Source organism: Mauremys reevesii, linkage group 9 (assembly GCF_016161935.1).
Source record: "Mauremys reevesii isolate NIE-2019 linkage group 9, ASM1616193v1, whole genome shotgun sequence".
Classification (NCBI taxonomy): Eukaryota; Metazoa; Chordata; order Testudines; family Geoemydidae; genus Mauremys; species Mauremys reevesii.
Genome location: NC_052631.1, coordinates 34,028,193 through 34,051,971, shown reverse-complemented (window position 1 = coordinate 34,051,971; position 23,779 = coordinate 34,028,193). Strand labels below are relative to the sequence as shown.

The 23,779-nt window shown below is 42.3% G+C and overlaps 1 protein-coding gene and 1 long non-coding RNA gene across 5 annotated transcripts in view; one reads left to right on the top strand and one right to left on the bottom strand.

Moving 5' to 3' along the window:
- COL4A4 (collagen type IV alpha 4 chain) overlaps window positions 1-23,779 on the bottom strand; it is a 72,950-nt gene that overhangs the window by 22,955 nt on the left and 26,216 nt on the right. For 3 of the 4 annotated variants that reach the window (XM_039487521.1, XM_039487523.1, XM_039487524.1), the window contains exons 16-26: window positions 22,640-22,747; window positions 21,785-22,003; window positions 20,496-20,648; window positions 18,729-18,899; window positions 17,018-17,161; window positions 16,172-16,279; window positions 15,647-15,828; window positions 14,180-14,243; window positions 5,978-6,052; window positions 5,257-5,364; window positions 4,788-4,895 (exon numbers count right to left, since the gene is read on the bottom strand). In XM_039487521.1, the coding sequence (XP_039343455.1) occupies window positions 4,788-4,895; window positions 5,257-5,364; window positions 5,978-6,052; window positions 14,180-14,243; window positions 15,647-15,828; window positions 16,172-16,279; window positions 17,018-17,161; window positions 18,729-18,899; window positions 20,496-20,648; window positions 21,785-22,003; window positions 22,640-22,747 (1,440 nt within the window). The remainder of the gene's footprint in view (window positions 1-4,787; window positions 4,896-5,256; window positions 5,365-5,977; window positions 6,053-14,179; window positions 14,244-15,646; window positions 15,829-16,171; window positions 16,280-17,017; window positions 17,162-18,728; window positions 18,900-20,495; window positions 20,649-21,784; window positions 22,004-22,639; window positions 22,748-23,779) is intronic. The other variant, XM_039487522.1, reaches the window with a different exon arrangement.
- Window positions 1,526-22,706, top strand: LOC120371613. The gene is made up of 5 exons (XR_005584490.1): window positions 1,526-1,656; window positions 2,740-2,786; window positions 3,444-3,559; window positions 21,833-22,047; window positions 22,347-22,706. It is a non-coding gene; the product is annotated as an uncharacterized LOC120371613 (long non-coding RNA).

Genomic DNA, 23,779 nt, shown 5'->3' with positions numbered 1-23,779 from the left:
CCTGTTAACCCTGGAGAACCAACACAGCTAAAACAGAATGAGCTGTGGATTCTGTCCTATTTTGTGCAGGATTATTTACTCTTGACCTATGGGCCAGACTTTTGTAAGGCCTATCGCTTATTTATGAGTTAAATTCTCAAAGTGTTGTGGGAGTCTTATTAAGAAGGGAAAAATAGCTTGCCTAAGAATTACCACTAAAAGATTTGACAATCTTTGCAAGAATTGTTAAACAATAAATATTATTTTAGATGTATTAATTACTGTAAGAGCCACTTAGCTTAGGAGGATTTACAGAGATAAACAACAGATGTTAATATACTGTAAAAGTAATATATGTCTGTGAAAAACAGGAAATAAGTGAAAATGAAACTATAGGCCCCTCTACTATAATAGTACCATGCTGTAAGCTAACTTCAGACCGGACAAATAGTACAAGCTAACTGTCTTGTCTACAAATGCAGGAAAGAGGTTCTCACAGATTGTAGTGATGTACATCTCTTTCTGTTATGTTCTGTCTAATTATCTTAATAACTCAAATCCAGCTGATTTATCCTGAGGTCTCTTTAATTACTGAATAAATTCAAATCTTACTAACACCCTTATTGGTAACAAATTAGTAACATTACAAATTAGTAACATTACAAGCCGCCCCTTTGCAAATCCTTTAAAGACAATGGGGTTGAACATGTGTAATTGAGGACTTAAATTAGTATGCAGACTCATTGTTCCTGGTGGTGATGCACTAGGTGGAAAGATCAGGCTGAGTTTCAGGATAGGCAGGTAGAAAGAACATCTTTTATTTGTAAACTGAGGACATTTGATAAGAAGATAATTGAAACACAACAAAGAGATAACGCTATGATGCCATTTGTACAGTCTCTCTTCAGAGTAGAAATACTCTAATTTCTTTCCCCTTTTATTGGAGGGTAAAATAATTTTTGTTGAAGTTTTATTTATAGATTTTAAAACTTATCGACAAAACTCATCATTTCAGGATAGAAATTACAATCATTTAAATTAACTACAAATCACACCTTCTTGGCATTTATGTCTAAATTTTTGTTTAGCAAAGCAGCTTGCTGAATCAAATGGCATATAACTTTCGTAGTAACACAAGCTAATTACTTAGCTGGCTTTAATATAACCTTTAGGTTTTGTTTTAGCATAGCTGAAATTAAGAACTTTCTTGATTGTGCCTTACTGTCTAAATTTCAAACAATAAATATCTGCAAGGGAAAGTACTTCATTTTAAGATGGGGTAGAAGTTCATGCTCACTAACTGTGGGGTACAGAGCTTGCTATGAAAAAAGCATTATAATTTCTGAAGTATGCTTCAGTCATAGTGATAGCCTACTCCTCCCCTCCCAAAGTTATATGGAGTCAAACAGTTTTGCTTTAGGAGTCTTTTCTAGTAGAATGGTAGTATGTTTAGTGTCCTGTAAAATTTGAGTGCTTGACTTCGCAACCTTAATAATGTTCTTTTTAACATACTGGATGTTTGTTTGGTATGTAATTTCCTAGGTTTTTAAAAAAGGAAACTCAAAAACCCCCAGAAATTCTATCGTGTGGCATCATATTGGAACCAACATGTCTCATCAAAAGCTTTAGATCCACTGCACTGATGTCTAACCACTGGAGCTAATGGAGTAACTGACAGTAGGTTGTTATCCTACATATGCACCAACACTGGAGAGAGAAGGGACACTTTCTAAGTGGGTTTCACAGATATTGACTGACAGCAGAGGAATTATTGAGATTCAGGAATCTTTAATGCCATTCTATGCTCTGAAGGGGAGTGGGTGCTAGTGGACACACCCTCTTCCACCCATAAGCATGACTCCCTTCTGCCCCATCCCCTCCAACCTGCCATTCTCTGAGTCTTTTCCCTACCCCGGCTTCTCCTCACAATCCCATTCTTCTCCCCTAGACAGTCACAATTTTCTCTGCGTAGGTCTTCTTGTCCCAGTCTCTTTGCCCAGCCAAGAGCTACAACTGAAGGAAAAGCGTTCATCTCCAGGCAGGAGCATTCCCGTTTTGGATAGAATCTTTGGGGAATTTAGCTGCTAAAATGTAAGTCTCTAGTGAGCATACACAAACTGATTTCTCAAAGGTTTATAACTTGGCCAAATTTGGACAGATTTTCATGGGGACAAAGGCATATCCCTGACACAAAGGCCTTGCCCCTGCTGAATTTCAAGTCCCTGCTCCAAACCATGGGGGCTCTAAGAAATTTCAAAGTAAAGGTTGTCAGAATTTAACATGGGCATAATGTATCTTTTCACACCTTGTCCTCAAAAGGCTGAACAATCTTGGTTTAAACTTTTCAGAACTGTCCAACCTGAGGCAGACAGCTGGCATGGAAAATTTCAGCTGAAACAGTTAAAGTTTGGTAAAGTTATAAGCAAATTAAAACATGGTCTTATAATTGGAAATGTCAGAAACGTCAATACTACATGGTGGTGCCAGCCCCACCTGTAATATTCTTTCTTCCCTTAATTCATTACTGTACAGTAACTTTTCATGACACTTGTTCACCTTTCCAATCCTGTTTACTATGGCCTCATCTATACTTCAAGGGAGTTCCTTGTGAAAGGCTTATGTACGAGTTATTTGCCAATGCTGAGAATTTACCTAAATGATCACAAACGCTAACAATTTTTGGAAACCCATTTTGTTTAAAACATTTTTGATGCTTTGTTTTTTCAGTCATTATTGATATTGGTTTACTTTGTTTTCCAGGAAATTTCTAACACATTTGTCAACACTTCATTATAACATTAACACTGGTAGGTCTACATTTTGGACTGTTACAGTCTCATATTTCCAGCTACAGCTGAATTGGCTGACCTATATATGAACCATGATTCCTAAATTTTAGGGCCCCATCCTGCAATCTTTACTCACACAATCCTTCTGAAATTAATGGGACTATTTGCTTGAATAAAGACTACTCATGAGTGCAGACTGCAGGATTGGGCCCTTAATTAGTGAGACTGTCTCTCTGTAATAAAGCAATTGTTGTTGTTGTTTTGTTTTGATGAATGCCTGTAACTTCAATCCCTAAATCTGAAAATTGGTCATGCATGAGATCTTTAATGTAAATGAAAAGCAATTAGGCTAACAAGGCTCAGTCCTTAATAATGAACAACTGGTTAACCATTTCATTTCTAATGACAATCACAAATGCTTCTTCATTATTAAAAATGGAACTATTAATATTATTTAAGAGCCATAGTACACTGTCATACCAATTCCATTAAATCCTTGTAATTGGATATGTTTTAAAATTTATAATCCTTCTTTTCAAACATATTGGTAGAATTAATCCACACTGGAGCTAATCTTTATTGGGTGGCTTGATCCCTACTGAATTTCCATTTTTATCTGAGCTACCTATTTTTCAGTCCCTATGCATCTGTTGATCTCTTGTGTTTCCTTTGTAGGGCCTAAAATGATTTCCATAAAATGAATGAGTGAAGTTAGCTTCATAAAACTAATAAAATGCCTGCTCCTAAAGAAGAACAGGACACTTCTGCAACTAACAAGTTTTCACCATCAGGTGTGTAAATACCTTTTCAAATGGAGGGCAATTTGGAAATCCTTGTCATTGCAGCATGACTCCCAGTGCTGTAGCTAATAGGTATACTGTTGTGTGCAACACAATAAACTGTTTTCCTACAGATTATACAGCAACAAGGAATTTGTTATTGTATTATATCAGCACCCCCTACCTTCCCACAGATAATCAGAAAAAGCTTCCATGTAAACCTTGGTTTTCAGTTTTGAACTGTCCAGGTTTGCCGTAGACTGAAACTGAAAAACTGAATGTTTTCTTTACAAAAATTGATTGTTCCCTTTTGGGAAAATTTATTACGGACTCAAGGGTGGCTTTGACTTGAGCCCCAAGTCTGGGGCAGCATGTGGTACCTCAGGAGCAGTTTAGGAAGCAGATTATGACCACCCAGTAAAAATAAACAAGCTAGCTTCATTTCTGATTATATAATTTATCTCAGTATAATGTTGATATAATATATGCTAAATTTTAATTAGCTACAATACATAACATTTATATTGTATCCATTAAAGGGGAAGAGGTTTTTAGATGCACAGTTTTTTCAATCTAAACACAGTGATTGCCATGAAAGATGTGATTTATCATTGATTGGAAGTATTTCTAAATGTAATCTGCCAATAGATCAGCTGTCTTGCAAACAGTACTTATTTTGTTATCACATTTTGATAAAATGCACCAATCATATGAGATTTCCTATATTTGAATTGGCCACCCTTTTTCAGTATTAAAAAGTATTAATTCAGTATTCCACTACAGTGTGCTCTGCTATTCGTATTCATGTTTGCTGTATGCAGAGTAACAGTGGCACTACATGGCCAGAAAATAAATTACAGTGTAACTGAAGCGTTAGTGAAATATCTATCTTCAGAGAATTTTACTGTTCTTGTGTCAAACTCTGCCCTCAGTTACACCAGTTGAACCAGAATTTAAGGTTTATGTCTCTGCCTCCTTATTTACTTTAGATTGTAGCCTGATTTCTTTGGCCAACATTTGTGCTTTAAGGGTGGGATTTTCAAACGTGCCTAACTACTGAAGTCAAAGGGGAGTTTTACTATTGATTTCAATGGGAGCAGACTTAGGCCAATGCTAAGCACTTTTTAAAATTCTCTCTATTTTCAGTTACATTTGTTATTGCACAAAATTCCCAGTAATTTCTGACACCATTACTTGAACTGTAATGTGTGACTAACGCTGCACTGTTTATAGCACTTACCTTTCCTGCCTGGGGGACCAGGTAATCCTGGCAACCCTGCAGCTCCTAAAGGCCCGGTATTACCTTGTTCACCTGGAACTCCTGGCAATCCCGAATCACATATGGCACCTGGAAGGTGGAAAATATTTTTAATATGCAAACCTTTTAACTTCTGCCCCCTTAGCTGTTATTTCTCCCATACTATTCAGTACACAATGGTTACTGACAGACATCTGGGGCCAAAAATTCTATCCAAAAGCATTGTCAGCTTTCCTTGAAGCTCCTTTACGGCCGCTCTTGGAAGAATCTCTGCTACTTTGCTCCAATAGTTTCTGATACAAGCCTTCATGCTGCCTTTGATACCAACCTACTCTCTGTTGCCAGCTTCATCAGCTGCATGGTTTTGAATTGCACTGCAGACTGCCTACCTTTTGGCCATTTTGAAGTAATTCTCATCTATTTCCTTTTTTTTTTCTCAATTTGACATTACCTGGAAAGCCTTTTGCTCCTGGGGATCCAGGCATCCCCTTGGGTCCTTGTCTTCCAGGTTCCCCTTGGAAACCGGGTAAACCCTGCTCTCCTGGGAATCCACAGGGTCCTTAAAGAAAGATAAATATAACAGTTTCAGGTTTAAAGGCATCCATGCCTCACACTGTGGTATGTTTAAAAAATGCAAAGCTCAGTATGCTCCCTAATGTCATACTCCTGAATAAAGGCCGAGCTTTACACAAATAGTTCAGCATTTCAGACACACAGATGTGTTAATTATGCTGTTTTTCTCTGGTCTCTCTGATGTATGGACTGTGAATTTATTTAAATTAGCGATAGGCCATGGAATTACTGATCTTTTACTCTCAATGTCATTGGGAAGAAGTTGACAGATTTTCCTTTTTTCCTTCCTCTTCAATGTGGCTGAAGGAGGGTCTGTTCCCAGAGACAGCAAGAGACAGAACTTTCTGGTGGCTAGCAGTGTGCTCATCAGTGATGTATCTGGACAGCAGCAGACCCTAACACCTGTGTTCATTTGTGGACTATATTATAAATTGTGCGGCCTTTTTGGTCCTGGGCTTCCAAAGGCCCAAAAGCCATCGTTGTACGTTAGTCATTAGTATTAAGCTGCAAATACTGAAAACAGCAAAACATGAAAAAATCCTATAGCAAATTTCAGATGTATTTAAGCACTAATTTTTTTCTTAATAACCTAAATGTACCTGGTGATCCACGATCTCCTGGAGGCCCTCTTTGACCAGGCGGACCATGTTGACTGCCTGAGTCACCTCTGTTACCTATTCAAGTTAAAAATACAAATCACTTTAGTTAGACATCAGTGTCTGTTTCATCTACAAAACCAAAGATAAATAATTTTGAAGTAACGTACAAATATTAATAGCTAAAATTACAAAAACAATTCTCAATTAAAAAAAAAATTCTATTATTTTATTACATTGGACCAAAAGAACACAAAAAACTAGAGGATTGTCCTTGATAAATTTATACTAGGAAATAGAATGTGGGATTAAGGGAAAGCTTCTTTGCAAGTGACTGTGCTAAGTTTTTATGTTAAATATGGACAATATAGATGTATTTTTGATACTGCAGTATCACTTAAGCACTAATTGGGAATGGGCCCCATTGTGCCAGGTCCTGTACATGCACAGTAACAGACTGTTAAGTATGCCAACAGCATTCTAATAACAACTGTATCAATCAACCTTTTGGAAACTTCAGGAGTCTGGGTATTCTGTATAGCCCCCATCATCATCATAACTGAGAGTCTACTGAAGACTTAATCTTTCACTTGCTTTTGTAAGCTTGTTTTAGCCTTCATAAGTGATTTATTTGTGAAATCTCTAGTAAAGCAAGATGCACACAAATGTCTTAAAGCTGTGGACTAAGGTAAGAAGTGTATCATAAAACATTTAGCAAATTATAACGGAATTAACAGAAAAATACATAGATGAGAAACACTGAAATGACTTCCTGAAAATCAGGAAGCTTTGGACTGTAGAAGTGGTTCATTTCTGCTTTAGGAGAGAAATGAGAATGGACGCAGACACAGCATGAGTACAATATCCTTGTCTATATCTAGTTAATTAGATAATGATGGCCTTGAATATTTAAGGACAGTTTTTGAGGGGCAAGTTTCATTAGCTACTGAATATTATGGCATTCTATAGCTTGTGACAGGTGCAGTGTAAAAGTCTAGATAGGTGGAGATACTATATCCCCATTTCCCTAATACATTTAATTCTCAGACTGTCTGCTCAAAAGCCACATCTGGAGGTATCAACTCAGTTGACATTCAGTATGATTCCCATTAAAATCCATGGGAATTTGCCTGAGTAAAAACTCAGTAAAGATCTCATTAATTGCCCCAGATTTGAAAAGTGCTACATAAATACCAAGTATTATAATAAAGTACAGACAGTTCCTACAGAAATAACTTTGAAAAAGCAAGGAAAATCAGCACAGTTTCAGTCTGTTTACTCAGAAAAGGCTCCCTAAGAACAATTTTTGGGTTTCTGAGCCAACACAGATGCTGTGCCTGGCCTTCTCCGCTCTACTTCAATTCCTCCCTTTATAACAGACACCTGCATAATATTCTGGGGTGAAAGGGCTGTGGAACCATGAATTTGATGTGGGAGGAGTTTGAGGAATAGCAACAACAGAAAGAGTCTAACACCTCTCACTCACTCCTGCTGGCTTCTAGCTTCTCTGTCTGAGGCCTGGTCTACACTAGGAGTTTGTCGAATTTATCAGCGTTAATTCGAATTAACCCTGCACCCGTCCACACAACGAAGCTATTTAGTTCGACATAGAGGTCTCTTTAGTTCGATTTCTGTACTCCTCCCCGACGAGGGGAGTAGCGCTAAATTCGACATGGCCATGTCGAATTAGGCTAGGTGTGGATGGAATTCAACGCTAATAGCTCCGGGAGCTATCCCACAGTGCACCACTCCGTTGACGCTCTGGACAGCAGTCCGAGCTCGGATGCTCTGACCAGCCACACAGGAAAAGCCCCGGGAAAATTTGAATTCCTTTTCCTGTCTGGCCAGTTTGAATCTCATTTCCTGTTTGGACATCGGGGCGAGCTCAGCAGTACTGGCAGCGATGCAGAGCTCTCCAGCAGAGGAGTCCATGCAATCTCAGAATAGAAAGAGGGCCCCAGCATGGACTGACCGGGAAGTCTTGGATCTGATCGCTGTGTGGGGCGATGAGTCTGTGCTTTCAGAGCTGCGCTCCAAAAAACGGAATGCAAAGACCTACGAGAAGGTCTCCAAAGCCATGGCAGACAGAGGATACAGCCGGGATACAACGCAGTGCCGCGTGAAAATCAAGGACCTGAGACAAGGCTACCAAAAAATCAAAGCGGCAAACGGACGCTCCGGATCCCAGCCCCAGACATGCCGCTTCTACGAGGCACTGCATGCCATTCTCGGTGGGTCTGCCACCACTGCCCCACCAGTGTGCGTGGACTCTGACGATGGGATAGTGTCGACGGCCGGTTCCTCGGCGATGTTCGCGGACGGGGAAGATGAGGAAGGAGATGAGGACGAGGCAGTCGACAGCGCTTACAACGCTGATTTCCCTGACAGCCAGGATCTCTTCATCACCCTCACGGAGATCCCCTACCAACCCTCCCCGGCCGTTAACCCGGACCCTGAATCAGGGGAAGGATCAGTCGGTAAGTGCTTTAAACATGTAAACATTTATTTTTAATGGAACAGGAATCTGAACTATGTGAAAAGAAGGTCAATATATATGGGGATAGAACAGAAATCCTCTTGGGAGATCTCCACGAAGCTCTCCTGGAGGTAATCGAAAAGCCTACACATGAGGTTCCTGGGGAGAGCTGCCTTATCGGGTGCTCCATGGTAGGACACTTTTCTGCGCCAGGCTATCATCAGGTACTCTGGGAGCATTGCCTCCACGAGCATGGCAGCATAGGCCCCTGGTTTGTGCTGGCTTTCACGCAGCATGCGTGCTCTATCTCTTTCAGTGATCCTCCTCAGGGTGATCTCGCTCGGCGACTCCTGCATTGAATTAGGGTAATTAGGGTAATGTTAGTATTGGGAATGCTTCACTCTTCCTTTGCATAACAATAAGCGTCGGTTTACAGCCACGTGGTGGAGGCTGCAGAGGGGCAGCATACAGGGATCTTTCCCGGGGACAGCCGCGAGGGGGTGGAACAGGTGCAGAGTTCATGCTTTCCGGATTGCCTGCAGCAGGAGGGCACTGCTATACATTAAGTTTTATGCAGCCAAAAGTCTATGGCTTACCATGCCTGCCTGCTCCACGGATTCTGCTGTCCTGCCCCGCTTGTCTGATCTCCACTGCAAGACCCCAGGCAATGAATGCGAAGGCCGAAAATCCGAACTTTTCCTGAGTGCGCATGAGATAGGTGCTGTGCATGGTCTTGTTCACAGAGACAGACTAGACTATGTTCATTGTTCGCAAAAATGTATCTTTGTAAGGAATTCACTCCCTTTTTCCCATCACACAGCTGCGACTGTCTCCCGACCTGCCCCAGCATCCCCCTCACAGAGGCGGGCACAGATTAGGCGGCGAAAGAAAAGGACACGGGACGAGATGTTCGCTGAACTTATGGGCTGCTCCCGAGCCGAGGCGGCCCAGCAGAGCCAGTGGAGGGAGAACCTCTCTCAGTACCAGCGCTCACACAGCGAACGGGAGGACAGGTGGCGGCAGGAAGACCAGCAGGCAACTCAAACGCTGCTTGGACTAATGAGGGAGCAAACGGACACGCTCCGGCGCCTTGTGGATGTTCTGCAGGACCGCAGGCAGGAGGACAGAGCCCCCTGCAGAGTGCTCAATTACCCAAAAGCTCTCATTCCCTAAATTTTGAGAAGTCCTTCCCTTCCTGACTCATCCAAGCCCCAATCCCAGTTTCATCCCCTAACTGTCTAGTTTATTATTAAAAATACTTTGCTGTTAATTACTGTTTCCGTCATGTTCTTGTACAGAAGACTGTGTTTGAAGGGGGGGGAAGGGGGTTGGTAATTGCATAGGACAGTCACCTTTACCAGGGTACAGACATGGGGGCAGGATCAGCAGCAGGTCACACACACAGTGCAGTCAGTAGGCACCCTGGTCGGTCTGGGAGGTGGTTTTCATGTTCTGTGTGGGTGGGGGGTACGTGACTTTGTGGCGGGGGAGGGCGGTTACAGATCTTATGCAGCGGTCCTTGTCCTGGACCACAGAGCCACGCAGCAGGGGAATCTGTAACTATCCTCCCCCGCCACAAGGTCACATAGCCCCCGCACACAGAGTCCCGAAAAGAAGGGATGGCAGGCTCCGTTGAAACAACCAGTCCGGCACTGCAGACTGTTCTAGGAGCAGGAGCCTGTCATTCCTCGAGTTTAGAAGCGGTCTTTACATCACTACACACCCTACCCAGCACAGTCTGCGTCCCAGTTTCAACCCTTTAACGCGAAGTCATTAATAGAGAAAACGTTGTTAATTAACAATGTTCCATGTATTTTATTTTTAAACGTGTGTTGGAAGGGAGGAAACGGGGTGAACGGGGTATGTAACTGCAGAGGATAGTCAACAGTAACTGGGTAAAGAAACAGGGGCAGGTTCAGCTTCTCTGTAAAGAAACAGAACAGTCACAGGTCACGCTGCTCGCTGAGGAACCTAGCTTTCAAAGCCTCCCGGATGCACAGCGCTTCCCGTTGGGCTCTTCTAATCGCACGGCTGTCTGGCTGAGCGTAATCAGCAGCCAGGCAATTTGCCTCAACCTCCCATCCCGCCATAAAGGTCTCCCCCTTGCTCCACAGAGATTGTGGAGCACACAGCAAGCTGCAATAACAATGGGAATATTGGTTTCGCTGAGATCCGAGTAAGCTCCTCCATCTCCCCTTGAGACGCCCTAAAGCACACACCACCACCATTCTGCACTTGCTCAGCCAGTAGTTGAAGAGTTCCTTGTCACTGTCCAGGGCGCCTGTATAGGGCTTCATGAGCCAGGGCATTAGCGGGTAGGCTGGGTCGCCGAGGATCACTATAGGCATCTGTAGAAGCAGCAAAGAATCCTGTGGCACCTTATAGACTAACAGATGTTTTGCAGCATGAGCTTTCGTGGGTGAATACCACTGCTTGCTTGCCTTGCCACTGCTTTGCTGCTGCTGCTTGCATGAAAGAAAGGGGTATTCACACACGAAAGCTCATGCCAAAAAACATCTGTCAGTCTATACGGTGCCACAGGATTCTTTGCTGCTTCTACAGAACCAGACTAACACGGCTACCCCTCTGATACTATAGGCATCTGCACATCCCCAACAGTTATTTTGTGGTCCGGGAAGAAACTACCTTCCTGCAGGCGTCTAAACAGACCAGAGTTCCTGAACACACGCGCGTCATGAACCTTGCCTGGCCACCCAACGTTGATGTTGGTAAAGCGTCCCCTATGGTCCACCAGTGCTTGCAGCACCATTGAAAAGTAGCCCTTTCTATTAATATACTGGCTGGCCTGGTGGTCCGGTCCCAGGATAGGGATGTGAGTTCCATCTATAGCCCCACCGCAGTTTGGGAATCCCATCGCAGCGAAGCCATCTATGACGACCTGGACGTTTCCCAGGGTCACTACCTTTGAGAGCAGTAGCTCAACGATTGCGTGGGCTACTTGCATCACAGCAACCCCCACAGTAGATTTGCCCACGCCAAAGTGGTTCGCTACTGACCGGTAGCTGTCTGGCGTTGCAAGTTTCCAGAGGGCTATGGCCACTCGCTTCTGCACAGTCAGGGCTGCTCGCATCCGGGTGTCCTTGCGCTTCAGGGCAGGGGACAGCAACTCACAGAGTTCAAGGAAAGTGCCCTTACGCATGTGAAAGTTTCGCAGCCACTGTGATTCATCCCAGACCTGCAGCACTATGCGGTCCCACCAGTCCGTGCTTGTTTCCTGGGCCCAGAATCGCCGTCCCATAGCATGAACATGACCCATTGCCACCATGATGTCCACGGTGCGGGGTCCCGTGCTTTGTGAGAGGTCTGTGCCACTCTCACACTTCATGTCCTCACCGCGCTGCCGGAGCCTCCTCGCCCGATTTCTCAGCATCTGACTGTGGAAGAGGTGGACGATAAGGTGCGAGGAGTTGCCAACGGCCATAAGTGCAGCGATGATCGCAGTGGGCTCCATGCTCGCAGTGCTGTGGCGTTCGTGCTGTCACTGACCAGAAAAGTGCGCGAACAGATTTCCCGCCGGCGCTTTCAGGGAGAGAGGGCGGGAGTGATGGTTGAATGATGACAGTTACCCAAAACCACCCTCGACACATTTTTCCCCCCAGCAGGCATTGGAGGCTCGCCCCAGAATTCCAATGGGCAGCGAGGACTGCGGGAACTGTGGGATAGTTGCCCACAGTGCACCGCTTCCAATGTCGACGCTTGCCCCGTTAGTGTGGACTCACAAAGTCGAATTACTGTCCTTAGTGTGGATACACACGTTCGACTTTGTAAGGTCGATTCCACAAATTCGAGTTAAGTTAAATCGAACTACTCTGGTAGTGTAGACATACCCTAAGACTGTTGTGAAACACATAGGGAAGACTCTTGAATTCAAGTGTTATCAGTGATTCTATGTCACAGCAATCTTCCCTGACCAGAGCAGATCCTGTTTAATGCCTTGATTGCCACTTCAGCCAACTTCTTTTAAAAAAAAAATCAGTTACATGTGTTTTAACCCCTTTTAGCCCATTTCTGATAAAGGATTTCTCTTTATCTCAAATATTTGTTCATACATTCTTTTTTATTTTTTGTGAAAATACATTCCCTGGCTAGGAAGATGCTGAATTGCTAGAGTCATGGAAAAGATTTAAGTTTTAAGTTTAAGTTTTAAGAAGAAAATCATATTCTACGGAAGCTTGAAACAACAGAACAATTCAGGTGGTACTTCTTGCTCTTCATAAACTGCCTTTAATATTCAAGGTCAAATTTTCAATGTGGTCTTAGCTGATCCTCGGACTAGGTGAAAATTTGCATATGAAAACTTGTTGGTGTCAAAGGTTGTGTGTGTATGTAAACTATCTACCAAACTTGTGCACACAAATCAGATTTACAGATGTCCTAAACGTTAAAAAATCGTAAGACAGATGACCCAAAAGCATGAGATTTAAAAATAATTATAAATGGTGGGTTTTTTTGGCTATTTTATGATGATGTCACCTTTTTTAGGGAATCCCCCATCTCAACTGGTGTGAGATCATCTCATGTTCAAAATTCAGCCAGAAATACACATGCAAAAATCAGGCTGCCTTGTTTACTGATCATCCTCGTCTATCCCCATGGGTGTGGAGAGCTGCCATTCTCTCTCTTCTTCTCCTCTCTAGATAGGCAGCTGTCCCCATTCTAATTCTCCTCTCAGTGTTCCCCCGCAGTCTACTGTCCCCACCTATTCTTTAAATTTATCACATCCATATTTCCCTCCCTTTCTCCTAATTCTACTCCCCATCACATTCTCCCACTCTGTCATGCCACATTTCCCTGGGTCCCCTTCAAGATAAACTGCATGAGTTTGGAGGCAGAAATCCAAATATAATGAGACCCTTTTAAAAAAAAACAACCCATGCTGTTGCTGTGAGACTTGCAATAAAACTGTGAGTTGGCAATACTTTGCCAAAACAAGGCACACATCTAGAGGCCACCTTTGAAAATGTTACCCTTAGTTGTCTACAAAATAGTTTCATGTTTATCTTTTCATGCAAGTACTTTTTCTCCTTCTGTCTTCTCTTCCACTCATGGGTGATGTTCCCTTTTCTCCTTAGGTCACGCACATACTGTAGCTGAAAACTAATACAAGTTTAATCACAAAAGCCATCTAGATAACCATTGTGTCCTGTCATTTGATCCCATGGTATTTTATAGATATATTGGTGTTTTACTCATTTTTGGGATGAAGCTGTGATCTTGTGAAATTTAACTAAGACACAGCCATCTTCAAAGTCACTGAGAGCCTTTTTTTCAAGTGATAAATCACCAAATGTCCTACTATAGTTAAATGAAAACTTTTTATTTAGACATAAAACAGTCTTGTGTCTAACGATTTTCATGTGTGAATTATCTCTGTCTCTTTCTCCTAGAGCATTGTTTCCCAAACTTGGGATGCCACTTGTGTAGGGAAAGCCCCTGGCGGGCCGGGCCGGTTTGTTTACCTGCCACGTCTGCAGGTTCAGCCAGTCGCGGCTCCCACTGGCCGCGGTTTGCTGCTCCAGATGCCGTACATCCCTCGGCCCTCCCAGTGGTAAACAAACCGGCCTGGCCCGCCAGGGGCTTTCCCTACACAAGCGGCATCCCAAGTTTGGGAAACACTGTCCTAGAGGATGCAATGAATGTATCAAAGTATACAGCAACCTAACAAAATAGTGTTTATTTCATATAGCTTGTATGTTTCAGCTCATTACCTTTAAGTCCTTTTGTACCATCATGTCCTGGACATCCAGGAATTCCCGGTAAACCTCGCTCACCCTGATACATTATTAAAAAAACACGCTGTGTTTAAAATATAATATACATAACAGGCACAATCTGACCATATGACTTGGTTGCACTGATGAACAGACTGATGCTAAATGTCAATATTATTGTGTCTTCACTGTATGATTTTCTGTGGAGTAATCCACTAATCTGTGTCAAATAATGGCTAAATGCTGACCTTTGATATATGCAGGAAACACCAATTGTCTTGAGTTAGATCTGTGTATCTATCACTAAGGCTAGAATTTGGTTCAAATATTTTAAATTCCCTCTAGGTGATCCAATTAATGCAACTGTAGTTTAATTCAAAAATGGTACTTCAGTAATGTATATTACACAACACAAATAAATAAAAAACACATTATTTCCTCTTTTGCTGACCCCAAGAAATTAATGCTGACCCTCTAATATTAAAAAAAAAAGATAATCTAATTTTTCATCGTAAACAAGGAGTTGTAGTCAGCAATACAAAGCTTACACTGTCCCTCAGAAATAATTTGGTAAAACACAGACCCAACACTGAAAACAAAGGATATGTAAATATAACAGCTTAAATCCAACCCAGATTTACATTTGTGCAATCCCATTGACTCATTGCATGGGCTGCAAGATAGTGAAGAATTTGCCTCTAATTTCATCTATATCATGCATATTTGTACATTTTTCCTTTGGAGATAGTATTTTCTGTTCACTGTAAGCTGCCTCTGTGGGTGGCAAAGACCAAGGGATGCTCCTGGACTATGCATGCAAACAAGTAGGCTGCTCCCTGTTGTGCAAAAGCAGGATGCTCTTGGAAGTGGCTCTGTAAGCTTCAGCCTCATTCAGTTGCTATCTCATTACGGGTAGAGTAGGTGACTCCACCCATGTATCCTTGGGAATAATATCGGAGGACAGACTGCTCATGCACCTTTCTTGTTAGTCAGTGAAATCTGATGACGGTTCCGAACTACAGAGAGTGGAACCAAACAACTCTATGCACTATGGAGGTGACATCCAGCCCCAGTATAAAATAAGTGAAAATAAAAGCAACAAACAAATTTCACATTTGTCGACCTTACATGCTAGGCCAGTGCTGTCTTCTGAATAAGATCATAAGAACAGCCATATTGGGTCACACCAATGGTCCGTCTAGCTCAGTATCCTATCTTCCTATACTGGCCAGTCCCAGATACTTCAGAGGAAATGGGCAATTTATTGAGGGATCCATCTCATGTCATCCAGTCCCAGCTTCTGCCAATCAGAGGTTTAGGTGTGACCTGGCGTATGAGCTCTATAAGCATGCTCGTATGGCTTGTGTACCACAATCAGTTTCTTGGATTCTGAGCTCTCAAGAAGTATAAAAATGCAGTTCAGTACTATGTATCCATGATCTTGCACTATTGCTCTTAGCTTACCTGGTCACCTGGTTGCCCTTGAAAACCACTAATTCCTCCTAAACCCGCCGATCCTGGGGAGCCTGGCAGCCCTGGAAACCCAATCTGTCCACTATCACCAGGTTCACCCTTCTGAGTTCCCGGGAGTCCATCTTTGCCTGGAAATCCTGAGATCCCTCTGATTCCAGGACTACCTTTTTCACCTGAAATTATTCCACAACAAAAGATTATTGTAAATTTATCCTGGCCCTTGATGATGCATTTTAGTACATTTTTGTGGGTACACTTGTGCGCTCACAATTCATGAAGTACACAATAAATTGTAGACATAAACTGTAGAATGTATACAACTAACTAAAGGACATGTCCTCATAATGGGGTAGTGGGATATTCAAATGCTACTATTTGTGTTCACAGTTATGCCTGAAATTTTGAAACTAATATTAATTGTGGCACCGTGACAAAAAAATTGTAGACGTTTTTTAAAAATCAGGCAAGGTGGATGTACACACATACACACACACTCTCTCTCTCTCATGAGCTCACCTGTTTCCCCTGGAAACCCAACCTCACCAGGGAGCCCTTGTTCTCCCTTTTGTCCTTTTTCCAGCCATAAGGTAATGAAGCCACTGTCTCCCTGAGCACCTCTTTCACCTTTGAAGAAGAACACAGTGAATATAATACAAGCTGACCACATTGTATCGTAAAATTTCATTAAAAATACATTTAAGTGCTTGAATTCTCTCCCAAAGTCTTACCAGAGTGCCTTTTTCTCTTCTCTTTAGAACATAATGGAAGTCCCATTTCTTTCAACAAGTTTATCACTGAAGTTATTTTGTCTTTCCCCTCTTTATATTAATCTGTAAACCTCTTTTCTTTGTGTGAGTTGGGAATTGCTTCTGGTGTGGGTGGTGTAGTTTGCCTGGGGGGCTACTGGACTTGCCATTGTGCAGATCTTTTGATTCTCACTGACTATGTATTTAGCAGGTTGATCTTTATTCCTTGTTTTAATGCTGGGACATGATATTGCCAATAACCTTCATATTTACATTGAACAATGACAAAAACATGACAGAACCTTAAAGAATGCCCTGCTTCAAATCTGTTGGTGATGACATACAATTGCTTATCACCCCTGTTGAGAGAGAGCTGCACCAGATGCAGCAGTGTGTGTAAAGGGCACATAAAAAGAGGTGCATGAAAAAGCAGACTCATTAAACAGACCATCTGATTCTGCTTGCATGTACACCTGATTTACCTCCACTGATCCCATTGGAAACTGGCAGTGAATTGATTAAAGGCCTTTTATAACAAACAGGAAATTAAAACAATTTTATTAACAAAAATGAAAAAAGCCAGTTGAAAGGCAGAGGTCATATGGATTCTCCATACCTTTTCGCCCTCCATCCCCACATTCTCCAGGAGGCCCCCTTGAACCCATTTCTCCTTGTTCACCATTTCCACCCGGGATTCCTGTCCGTCCTTCTTTTCCTGGGATTCCTGGGAAACCTTGGATGCCTTGGATGCCTTTGCTACCTGGTAATAATGTTAAGATACTGATGTGCTTATCTAACAGCCTACTGTGGTGCTGTTAGAAAGAGTGTTATTAGAAAGCTTGCAAAGCAAAAGGGAGACAGTTTAGAGAGAGTTTTGGAAAGTTAGTAATATATGAGAATCAACAGCAGATGTATTTGGGTAATACTAAGGTAAAGCTGGGTAACAATAGAACACGCAGTAGCAGACATTCACTATGTAGGTACTTAGCTGATGCTCATCACTGGTATCTGAGCTACAAAAGGTTACACATGGAATTGTACTCGGGTGTAATGGAAGGGAGCCAATTGAGGCTCCTTGATACTCTCCCACCCAGCCCTGGCAAAAGTGTTAGCCTTCCGCTGCTCTAACTGCCACTCAGACTTTACGTCAGTGGAAGATCAAGCATACTGGGGCTCCGCCTGCCCTTGCTCCTCCTCTGGGACTCCTGGCTATACTCCCTCTCTCTTTTTCCTCCAGCACGAGGCGTGTGGCTGTCTCTGCCTGATTTCCTCTGGCAGAGTCCTCCTCTCCAGACATTTTAAAGCCACTTTGTGACATTATGGGGTATAAAGTGGCCTAACGGAGTGGAGCAGCCAGCCCATAGATAATTAACCTCCCATATTTTCATTCTCTCATAACTTTCTGGAAAATTCTCCTCCTTTGGGGATTAAACACTTATTTCATGCTTAGGTTCAAGCCAAATGGTTATTTCTTTTTAAGTCTGAGGAAAGTAGTTCAGTATTTATGCATTTTTAAAGCACTTCATTAGTGCCTCAGTAAATGTTTCTTACTTTCAAATCTAAACTGTTGCTAAGGTTTTACTAAACAATTCCCCAAATGCTGGTAGCATTAGAGAGGATTCCCAGCTGGGGGAAGCTGTTTCCCCACTCACATGACCTCATACTTCTTAGGCACACACAAGTATGCTCTCATACAGTATTGCACTGAAACCAGGACACAATAATGACCAGTTGCGGACAGGAAGAATGAAATAGTCCATAGAAATTTGCCTGTAGCTTTCATAAAACAACCAAAAGCAAAGAATCTTTGGTGCACCCTGCAAGCTGCAAACTCTTTACACTTGCTTGACTTTTGCTCCAAGAGACATAAGAAAGGGTGATATTCTCATTGTTTTTCACAGATCCATGTAGTAGAGGCTGGAAGGGTGTGAACAGTGCAAAGTACTCTCAGGGTAGGTTTACACTTACTAGCTGGGTCGACGCGGTGAGTTCGACTTCTCGGAGTTCGAACTATCGCGTCTGATCTAGACGCGATAGTTCGAACTCCGGAAGCGCTGCGGTCGACTCCGGTACTCCACCACGGCAAACGGTGGTGGCGGAGTCGACGGGGGAGCCGCGGAGTTTGACCCCGCCGCGTCTGGACGGGTGAGTAGTTCGAACTAGGGTACTTCGAATTCAGCTACGCTATTCACGTAGCTGAATTTGCGTACCCTAATTCGAACCCTCTTTTTAGTGTAGACCAGGCCTCACTGACATCACTTGAGAAGGAGCATCTCTTTAAAAGAATTACATGTAACAGGGTGATAGATACATTAGGCTTCATATACCTCGTTGGCCCGGGACGCCAGGTAATCCATCGTTCCCAGGAAGCCCGGGATATCCTCGAGGGCCTGGAGGACCGGGGGACCCTGGGACACCAGGAGTTCCTGGTAGGCCTTTCATTCCAGCTGGCCCTGGTGGGCCCATGTCTCCTTTCTGGCCTTTAAAACCTGGTAAGCCTGAGAAAACAATTTTACTCACTTTATAACCAGAAGCACAAAAGAAGATTCAGCAATACAGATAGTCATAAGAAGGATGGGGGCAGGGATCTTATACAACATTATTGATTTTTGGTGGAAACTTGAATACTGAAAACACTGGCTGAAAACTGAAATATTTTGATTTGTAAATATTGCCACAGTGCCTCCTGGCAGTGGGGAGATGGTACATCACGGGAATTCCTGGCCACAATATTTTGGTTTTCAGATGAAATATTTAGATTTTTCGAGTGTTGGTATTTTTAATAAAAAAAATTTCTAAAAAAAATTCCTACAAATTACTGAAAAATGTAATTCAGTTGAAAATCCAATTTTCCACAGAAAAACAGTATCACCAGCAATTTTTCCATCAGTCTCACTCAGTGACACTTTTACCTAAGCCTGGGCTGTAACTACATGCTAAATAAACAGCATACTTTTAAGATACTGAAGATTACAAAATAGGAAATACTTAACTCTTCCATAGTATTAAACCACAATGTATGCGTATTTACGAGGCCAGTTAGCAATGTATTATACTATCGGAGGCAGGTTTGGGAGCTTTTCACTCCACTGACCAGGCTGGGATGAGATCATGCTGAGTAAAGGGAAGGTACAGAACACACTGCACCAAGCACCAGTGGGCCGAAAGATCTTCATTGGACTGCCTCTGACATGTCAGCCAGGTGGTCAGTATGCAGGAGAGAATTAAATGTAGCACAATGGTCAGATAAAAGTACAAGTGAAAACCTCAAGAGCTCTGCTCAGACCAACTACATCATGAATCCCAAACTCCCTATGTCTTGCATTAACAGAAAGCAATTGTGTAACTGTATGGAAGACACAGAATTCATGATCCTCTCTCTTTCTGAACTCTATAACTTTTTGTCTTCCACTATCAAGGGGACCATTAGTCTGATTCCCAAATATGGGTAAAATGACACACAATAGTTAAAAATGTGATTGAAGTGTAGTGAGGGGTATCAAATGGGAGCACAATGAGAGAAGGGTGGCTGTGAGAGTCCCAGAGTTTAGAGGTTGGGTTTATTTTTTTTTAAAAAATATCATGACAAACCTCCCAAACTAGAAGGTTTCCAGTAGTTAATTTTAACATGGTGGCACATGAATTGCTCCTCAATATAAGATGGACAGCCATGGTTATTTTATTTGCACCTCCTCATGTGACGCCCAAAGAGACAGCAGGAGGACATCACTGTAGAAATGAGCTAGTTTTGGGGGAGAAGTCGCTCAGAGGAAGGGGAGACACTTTCAGTTTCCTACACCTTAAGATAGTGAATAATTTTCACTAGACATAATTCCGTCATTCTTAGCTGATGTTTTTCTTAAATCAAAATGACAGCTTCACAAAGGTTTTTGCTCTGGTACCACTGAAATCAATGGGAACTTTGCTATTGGCATTCTCTGAGAATAAGGGGAGGCTCAAAGTGATTATCTGCAGAGAGAAAATCAATGGAACAGAGAATATATGGACTGGGGGATTACTGAGTTTGTAGATATTCACCCAAAAAAGACGCTCAAAGTTCAGAGCTGGGATGTAATGTTATGAGCACAGTTTACCTGGAGGGCCTCGGTGTCCAAGAACTCCTGGCTGTCCTGGTGGCCCTTGCAAGCCTTTATCACATGGCTGGCCGGGTGAGCCTGGAGCGCCTATTTCACCTTTTCTGCCTCTCAGACCTTTAGGACCTGGAAATCCTGGTCTGCCAGACTGTCCTAAAAAGATGCAATATTTCTCCTGACAAAAAACTTCCCATCCACTCCCCCAGCAACCTCCCCGTAGAGTTCAGAGCAACTTATTCAATTATTGTTGTATTTTACCCACCCGCGTGGATAGTTCTATTCTGTAGGTTTTCAAAAATGTTTGATACTTTCCTGCACTTTGGAGTTGGCTGTTATTGAGAACTGCTGCGTCCTGCTTTCTGGGGCAAATACTGACTCTTGCCTCTGTGGGTAATGAGGGCCTTCTGGCAGCAAAACCAGGGCAGGCTCACCTACATGGCCCTGCAGTGTGGACTGGCGAAGTGACTGGCTTTTCCTATGTGTACATACAGTGCCTGGCACAACAGGCCCTAATCTCAGCTGGGGCCTTTAGGTACTACTGTGATACAAATAATAATAGGAAGCTCCACTGCCATGCCATGGCATTGGGGAAGGCTTCTTCCTGCTTCCAACCCTGTAGATCTCTCCAGTGCCTGACTAATCCTTGAGTGTAAATCCCATTAGACTTGTCCAGTCAGTTCCTCTAGGGAAAAATCCAGTTAGCATCAGTAGATACTGATCAATGGATGCAGACAGATTTTTAGCCAACTTGGAGAGTTCAAAGAGGGCTAAGGTACCTGCATTTTGAACGTGTTTGAGAAGAGGCTTGTGCATGTCTACCATGAGCAAAATACCTGGCAGCTCTCTCACATAGGCAATGAGAGATCAAATAGAGGACATTGTGTATCATGATTACTTCAAAGAAGAATTATTGCAGGTAAGTAATGATATCTTCTTGTCTGCATTACGTACCTGCTACTTTCTAAATGCCCATAACTTTCAAGGGCTGTGTAAAGGTCTCACCATATTTCTAATGTTTATAAACACAGGTGGCTGAGTTGCTTAGTTGACTATTCACTGTTCTATCAAATGAGCCCTGTTTCTTTTTCGGCTGTATGAGTGCATGTGTCCTGGACAGCAGATTAAAATATTATTGTGTGAAAGCATGAATATAGGGACCTAATTCTGATCTCATTTACACTGTTGTAAAAATCAGGAATAACTTCACATCAGTCACAGTGAAGCCACATAAGAGAGAGATCAGCAGATCTGTCTTTATGCTTTAAATGCAGAAGAAATATGACTCATACCTTGTAGTCCAGGAGCACCTAATTCACCTCGTATTCCTTGTGAGCCAGATAATCCTGGCAATCCTCTGTGGCCTGGAATTCCTGGAAGACCATAACTGTTATCACCTGGAACACCTTTCTGGCCTGCAAGTCCAGGAGTGCCAGGAAAACCTGGGGCACCGTCAGGAGAAGAACCCCTTTCACCTTCATCACCTGGATCACCAGCATTGCCTCGAAAGCCTATTGAATTTAAAAATCACACAACATAGACAACCATTCAGATGGTATGTTTTAAAAGTGTGGGCTACTGTAATGCAAATGTAATAGAATGAAAATATATTCAATTTATATGCAAAATAACATTTGCATACTTCAGGTTTCTCATTGGATAATGATATTGCATAAGAAACCAATGAGCCATTGTGGAATTGATATGCTTGGGGGGGTGATACCTACATGTTTTGGGCAGCATATATTTGTTTTGTGTATTCCCTATCCTTGTTTATTCCAATCCCTTTGGTAAGTAAATATATTCTCCATGTGCCTGCAAGGTTTACATATAACAATCATGCTCCTGCTATAGGTTCTGAATTGATCAAGTCTCAGCAGCACCTTCTATTGTGGTAGTAACAGAGCATACTGGAAGGGATTCATCTATACATCAGCCTAACTGGAGATATAACTTCCATCCCAACCTGAACAACCATACAACTGAACTTTAGACACACATCCTGCATTTCAGGGGAAAGAGGCTGAGATGGTTAAAACTAGCAAGGCAGCTCACCCTATCCTGTGTAAGTATACATGCACTTGTATTAACAGTCTGTGCAGCTCCATGTTTCAGGGATAAAAAAATACTGTCTCTCTCTCACTTACCGTCTGGCCCTATATCTCCTGATGTCCCTGGTTTGCCTCGTTGGCCCTTTTGCCCATCAAAGCCATTTGGCCCAGGAGGACCAGGGGGTCCTCTTAATCCCTTTGGTCCTAAGAACACAGAAAGAATACAGATTTTACAGGATCTGCTTATAACCTATCAAACCTCTCTGCGAACTAAAAGGAGAGGTAAGTAAATAGTGGTGCATCTTCACTGTATGCTGCATTGTGTAGAATTTATAAGCAAGCTGTTCTTTTGATCTTCTTTGAAGATCGAGTGCTTTCATATCTTTCTGAACATTGTGGGAAGGGCCACCCAACTTGGCACAGGAAGGTCTGACTGACAGCTGACAGCTTAGACCCAAGGGCTGTGCACTAGTCTGTAAATCTCCAGAATGAGGTTAACCTGGGCCCCTCTGATAGTAAAACAACTTCAGCAGAATAAATTAGGGGTGTTGATGAACCACAGTTAACTCACGTGATTAAAAAAATTAATCGCGATTAAGGACAGTTTTAATCACACTGTTAAACAACAGAATACCAATTGAAATTTATTAATTTTTTTTATGTTTTCTACTTTTTCAAGCATATTGATTTCTATTACAACACAGAATACAAAGTGTACAGTGTTCACTTTTATATTATTATTTTTATTACAAATATTTGCACTGTAAAAATGATAAAAGAAATATTTTTCAGTTCACCTCATTCAAGTACTATAGTACATACAATCTCTTTATCATGAAAGTGCAACTTATAAATGTAGAATTTTTTTGTTACATAACTACACTCAAAAACAAAACAATGTAAAAACCTTAGAGCTGACAAGTCCACTTAGTCCTACTTCTTGTTCAGCCAATCACTAAGACAAACAAGTTTGTTTACATTTATGGGAGATATGCTGCCCGCTTCTTATTTACAATGTCACCTGAAAGTGAGAACAGGCATTCGCATGGCACTTTTGTAGCCAGCATTGCAAGGTATTTACATGCCAGATATGATAAACATTTGTATGCCCCTTCATGCTTTGGCCACCATTCCAGAGAACATGCTTCCATGCTGATGACACTTGTTAAAAAAAATAATGCATTAATTAAATTTGTGGCTGTAGCAACTCCACATATGCTGATCTCCTCATGTGGC